The sequence below is a fragment of the Buceros rhinoceros genome, unplaced genomic scaffold, assembly GCF_000710305.1.
Source record: "Buceros rhinoceros silvestris isolate BGI_N320 unplaced genomic scaffold, ASM71030v1 scaffold3016, whole genome shotgun sequence".
Classification (NCBI taxonomy): domain Eukaryota; kingdom Metazoa; phylum Chordata; class Aves; order Bucerotiformes; family Bucerotidae; genus Buceros; species Buceros rhinoceros.
In genome coordinates, this window is record NW_010417918.1 from 1,701 (window position 1) to 7,967 (window position 6,267).

At 44.2% G+C, this 6,267-nt stretch overlaps 1 protein-coding gene across 1 annotated transcript; it reads left to right on the forward strand.

Moving 5' to 3' along the window:
* Window positions 1-488: 488 nt before the first annotated feature.
* SDR16C5 (short chain dehydrogenase/reductase family 16C, member 5) lies at window positions 489-6,267 on the forward strand. The gene is made up of 6 exons (XM_010138318.1): window positions 489-809; window positions 3,478-3,609; window positions 4,097-4,196; window positions 4,831-4,975; window positions 5,554-5,679; window positions 6,174-6,267. The coding sequence occupies exons 1-6, from the start codon at window positions 489-491 to the stop codon at window positions 6,265-6,267; spliced, it is 918 nt and encodes a 305-aa protein (XP_010136620.1).

Below are 6,267 nucleotides of genomic sequence, written 5' to 3' on the forward strand. Positions count from 1 at the left end.
CACTTCAAACCATAGTTAGTCAAAGAATAAAACCTGCTTTGACCACGGGTGTGTTTCTTGTGTAAGAAGAACCACTGCCTGTGTAACAAGAACCTGTCGCTGCTGGGTGGTGGGATGCAATGCCTGTAAGTCTCTCAATTTAAAAAACATCATCCTGCACCCCCCCCAAAAAAAAGGAGGAGAAAAACCAATCCTAAAGCCCGTCAGGAATGAGCTCACTAGTTCCCCTCTCCGTCTGTGCAAAGCTGGCCGTGGAGACTTGTCTGATTCCAACCTGGAGATGATCCAGTCGCAGGACGAATGGGTGCGCAGATGTAAACCTGGGTATATGGGTTGTGAAACAATACTCGGAAGCAGGCTGGAGAAAATACTTAGAATGGATCTGGAAATGTTTTTGAATTTTGAAATATTGATGTTTGTATTTTCTCTATGTTTTATTCTATCTGGTAAACATTCTTTTATCAGGTATCTGAAGAAAGAGCCTCAAGATGAACTTCTTCCTGGAAACATGCAAAGTCATCGGACTTTCTCTTTATTACTTGCTGGAGTCGCTGGTGTTCTTGGTTGTGCCTAAACGGAAGAAGAATGTTAGTGGTGAAATAGTATTAATAACGGGAGCGGGAAGTGGCATTGGAAGACTCTTGTCTTTGAAGTTTGCCAGCCTTGGAGCCACAGTGGTTCTCTGGGACATTAATCAAGAGGGGCTCAAGGAGACGAGTAGACTGGCCAGAGAAAGCGGAGCAGAGAGAGTGCACTGTTACCTCTGCGACTGCAGCAAAAGACAGGACATCTACAGAGCAGCTGATCAGGTAAAGCGTCTTCGTTGTGGCTCCCACACTGTCCTGAGATGAGTGAGTGAACGGGTGTATGATGTGTCTGACTGACTTCAGAGTGAGAGATTGAAGTTAGCTCATCCCAAATGTATCGTGCACGTTACTTTTTTCACTTATGTACCTCTGTTCCTTTAAAAAATAAAAAAAGCTGGTTGGTTGGGTTTTTTTTTTCAGTAGCTCACTTCAACTGGGTGGCTTCTCATTCATTCAATTACTGAGCAAGCACTTACTGGGGAAGTGCAGAAAATCAATTTATTGAAGCTAAAGCAGTATTTCAAGTTCTGGCAACCTCTTAGCAAAAGTAAACCCTGAAGGCCATACATTGTAAAAAGGATCAACTTCTTAGGCAATTTTCAAGTAATTCTGTGGCTGTTAATAGATGTTTGCAGACTTGCTTTATCAGAATTAATAAATGTGTCTTGAAGTCTTAGAAATATTTACTTTCCTTTCTGAAGTGCTCTGTAAATACAGCATGAGGTTAGTTATTTTGGGCAGGCTAGTAGAATTGCCAAAAGCTAAAATTGCTTAACAGTTTCCATTATAACAACCTGTTCTCTGTTGCTTAAAACGTTGCTAAACTTAACTGTTGGACTAGAAAGTTTCCACAGGGAGCATTTGCCTGAGGATGCATTCTTGTTAAAAAGTTCTGCTGTCTTCAGGAACATCTGTTGGCTGAAATCATGTTGTTCTTTTGGTGCTGTTGAAGCAGCTCTAGCCTCCTGCGTTTTTCTGTCTGTGCAGAAATGGCTAGAATGTTCTGAGAGTGCAGTACTTGTGGCCTGTTGGAGGCTGGTGCTGTGGGTTTTGTAACCTGGTGATGCTGCTCACCCTTGGTCTTCCCGGCAGCTCCATTACTCCACGGAGATGTACATCTGCCTGTTCCTGCGGAGCAGTCGTGCGTCTTACCGCAGGGCTATACCTGCTTCCCGCTGAACTGGGAGTAGTGGAGGAGGAGGAATTATGGTAGTGTGAAGGACACTAGATTGACGAAGGTGGAAATAACCATCAGTTTTGAGGACTCGAGGCCTGGCACTTCAGTCCCACGCAGAAAGACAGTAGCAGAGCCTTTCTGGCCAAATATTACCAGAAGTCGTCTACAGCCGATGTGGAACCATGCTGACAACTTTCCCATCTTATTCTAAAATCTTTGTCTCGAATTAGTCAGTGCTTGGTGTCCCTGCTTATTTAATGTGATGTAGAAGACTTTGATCGTGGCCTTCAGTGTCAGCCTTTGCAAGATGAGGCAGCATGATTCCAGGTTTTGTTTCCCCCCACGGTGATTCAGCTTCATGCAATGACCTGGAGTTGTGCACGATTGTAGCGAACTAAATTCATGCAGGCAGGGCAGGATATGGTTGAAAACTCTGTGCCCAGTAAAACAATCTCAAAGCCAAAGTGAAATGTATGTGAATCTTAAATACCTGCTTCTGGTACCTCATCAGCCACAGAGAGACCGGGGAAAAAGTCACATCAGGAGGAAGAAAACCAGAAAAAGCCCTGCCCGTGTGGTGTCCGTGTTCCCTTCCTCTACCAGCAGGACGATGGACAGCTTTTGGCTATGAACATCTGTAACTTAACATCTATTTCTAATGAGCCTCTTCCAGAAATACCCAACCCCAAAAGGAACGTGGCCTTCTCCGACCTACCCCTCCTTCCTCGAGTTCAGCTACACTTTGAGAATTTAGGGTTTTGAGAGACGGAAGTAACTCTTTGGTTTTGGATCCTCCTACTTGTGGGGAAACAGAAGCCTCCTCCTCATTACCGTGTAGTAAAATTGTGTCTGGGCTCACGTTTACTACCAGGATCTCTCTTGCATGGTATTTTTTTGCTTATCCACTCTTTTTTTTCTTGCTTGCTAGTCAAGCCAACAGTTTGAATCCAGTTTTCCATTCTGAGAACCCTCTTTCCTGTGCACGGGAGCAACAGCAGAAGCCCATTTCCTGGTGGTATTTCCTGCTGCCTATCAAACATCCGGTGCTTTTTTCCCCCCTCTTGTAGGCAGTTATGGAGGGGTTTGTGGTTGAAGATGGCATAAAAACATCTGGAAATCACAAATTAGACAACATATAGGGGAATTCCATTATTTCCTTTTCCCCAGATTGCTCAGATGAATGAACTGTACTTCAAATACTGCATCAAATACTTGCATTTAGCTTTTGAGAGCTGGTATAGTTGTTCTGTCAGGTCTGTTCATGAAAGTTCTCTGTCTGGAGCTAAAATGGGAACTGTCCTTCCTCTTACTGGAAGTTTAGATATTGCAGCCCTCAGGTGGGTTTGATGTACCTGATGGTGGTGATGGTTGCCTGAGAATCTGTGCACTGTGTCTCTCCGCATGGTGTAGAAATGGCCCTACAGACAGAATTGCTCATGGGTTTACTGCTCATTGCAATAGAGGCATCTGGAACAGTCACAGCAAGAACCAGAGGTGCTGGAAGCAGAAGCCTCTGGAGGTGTTGGGCTCCAAGTCTCCGAAGAAAGTCTGGTTACACTCTAAAATGTCATCAGATGAGAACGTGCAAGAACCTGAGGCGTTTGGATCTGTAACAAGCATAATAAGTTCACCTAAGTTGATGTGCACTGTTCCTTATGTTTTCCTTTATGAACTTGTGTTTATTGTAAAATATCTTGAGGGTTTTTGTTTTAGGTTAAAAAGGAAGTTGGCGATGTTACCATCCTAGTGAACAATGCTGGCATTGTGACTGGGAAGAGGTTTATCTACTCTCCGGACCCACTTGTGGAAAAGACCATGGAAGTGAACATAACAGCCCACTTCTGGGTAATCCCTGTACTTGGCAGATATGCTAAAACATCCTTTTAACATGTTTGTCGTGTTCATTTTACCTTTTGGAATTGAGGAAAATATACAAGGATATATAGCTCCTTATATGCTCAGTCAGAAATGGTACCGGAAAGAACTTCCTATGCCTGGGAGCCTGTAAAATAAAAGTGGTGGAAGAATGGTAACTTCTGGGGTAGGCAGCAAAACTATATTGCATATTCAGGAATGCTCTTAGGTACCAAAGTTTACCGTCTGCTGCGTCCTGCAGTTAGTCTTATGTTACAATCCTCAATATTCATTGACGTGAAGCAGGACCAGCCTGAGAGTTGCTGCTCTAGTAACAGAAGTGTTCAATTCTGTTTGGTTTATAAGGGGGAGAAGCTTATTTAAACTGTAGGAGAACTGCTTTAAAAACACCACCTTCAAAATACTACAGCACTTAGCTTAGTAAAACGTCTCTCTGCAACTCTGACTTCCTCTGCAGACGTACAAAGCCTTCCTGCCAGCGATGATCGCCTCTAACCATGGACACCTGGTTAGTATCGCCAGCTCAGCCGGACTGATAGGAGTCAATTCTCTTTCAGGTAGCGTATTAAAGCTGATGTTCATTTAGACAATTGGTGTGTTTAAACTCTGCAGTCAGTCCTGGTGAAAAAAATCCCAATCTTGAGTTTCTGGGTCTTTGCATATAGGTAAAGCAAATAGTTATGCTGACCTTAAACAGACCATGCCTTTCAAAAGTTTTCCAGGTGCTGTGGAACAGGTTTTTCTGCCACAGCGGTGAGAGGATCTAGGAGCCATACACAGACCTTTAGAAACAGAACTCCAACTCTGTTAAAGTTCACCTGCAGGTGTTTGGTGGGGAAGAGGCCTCCCTTTTTTTTTTTTAATTTTCCAAGCATGTTCTCAAGCTAAGCAAAGACCTGCCCAGGTTTCCTGAACTCAAAGAACTATTAAAATCCAGATGTGGTGCAGAGGTGGGATATCTCATTTTGCGTTCTCTGTCCCTCAGCCATTCATTCAAAATGACCCACACAGAGATGGAAAGAAGGTGGTGAGAGTAGGCATTTCTGGAAGAGGTATACAAAGGCAGAGGAAAATGAAGTGAGGTGACATAGCAGTAAAAGACACCCAGCTTCAAGGCAGTGATAAGGAAGACAAAAGCTTCATCGGTAAATTAAAAGTTTAACGGCAGTTAATGTTTTGTTCATTTTACAGATTACTGTGCAAGTAAATTTGCAGCAGTTGGTTTTGCAGAGTCAGTTGATTTTGAGATGCGAGCTCTGGGGAAGACCGGCATTAAAACCACAATTGTGTGTCCTTACATCATAAACACAGGAATGTTTAATGGCTGTGGAACCAAGTGAGTGAACCCTTGAGAGGCTTTTATGCAGCTTGCACATTTAGCATGTTACGTGCTATTTCCTTGACGAAGATCACGAGTGAGGCTTTTCTCTGCGTGTGTTATTGTTAGGGCCTCAGATGAGTGTTAACAGAGCTGTCCAGTAATTGGGCAACCCAAATGGCAAAAGCCCTCGGTGCTTTAGTACTCACGTAAGCCGAAACACAAAACGTCATTAGTGTCCTTTCCTCTGCGGGAGCCAAATGCTCCAGTTGTCCTTTCTGGTTTCTAAATCCCCAGTCACCTCCCGAAATCAGTGGCGTGGCTTTGCTCAGTGTGCTGCTTGTACAATGGCAAGATTTGGCAGCCCGATAAAAGCCTGGTGTGTCTTAATATGAGAACTCCATGGGTTTGTCTTGTGAGACATCATACAAAGGGATAACAATGGCCACGCTCTCCCCAACATAATGAAGGTTCTGACATTCATAGGACTTGTTGTATTTATTTCTTCTTTTACTCAAATAACTGTAAAATTTATTTTGAGTAGTCTGTGAATCCAAAGCCATCTGTCTTAGAGTAAGAAATGTCTTCTCTTCCAGGTGGCCAAATCTGCTTCCCACTCTGGACCCAGAGTATGTGGCTGAGAAGATAATGACTGCTATTCGGCGGGAGCAAGAAATACTGATGATACCACGCAGCGTTTATTTTTTCACAGCTTTGAAAAAGTAAGTCGCACCTTTCCTGCCTTCTCTCCCTCTTTCCTGCCCGGGGATGTTTCAGCTGTACGTTTGACGAACAGTGCAAACCAGGCTCCTGCTTCTTGGTGTGAAATTTCATTAAGTCCTGTGCGTTTCTGGAGGGCTTTTGTTTTTCTAGGGGTTCAGTCTGCCCTTGGACCACAGAACAACGTCAGAAGTGCTGACTGTGTCGTGCTGACCCCACTGGGGTGTGGTTTTCCTGTGGGCTGTAGGGACTGGGTCTGCTCCTCACTCACTGCCTACCTGGTGTCAGCGTTGGGGCACTTCTGGCTCTGTTGCGGGCCAGGCTGTCAAACGAGTGTAACAGGTATTTCGAGAGGACCAGTGGTGCTGTGTTCTACACGGTGCTCTGGCTCTGCCAGTGTTAGCCAGGCGAAACTAATTCTGTGACAAAATTGCACAACCTTCTGATGTCCAGTTTTTTCTTTTTTCTCCCTCTCTTCAACTCCCCTTCCTTACAGTATGCTCCCCGTGAAAATAACTGTGCTCTTTGTGGAATATTTGGGAATCATCAATCTCATGGACACCTTCAAAGGTCGAAAGAAGAAGGAGTGA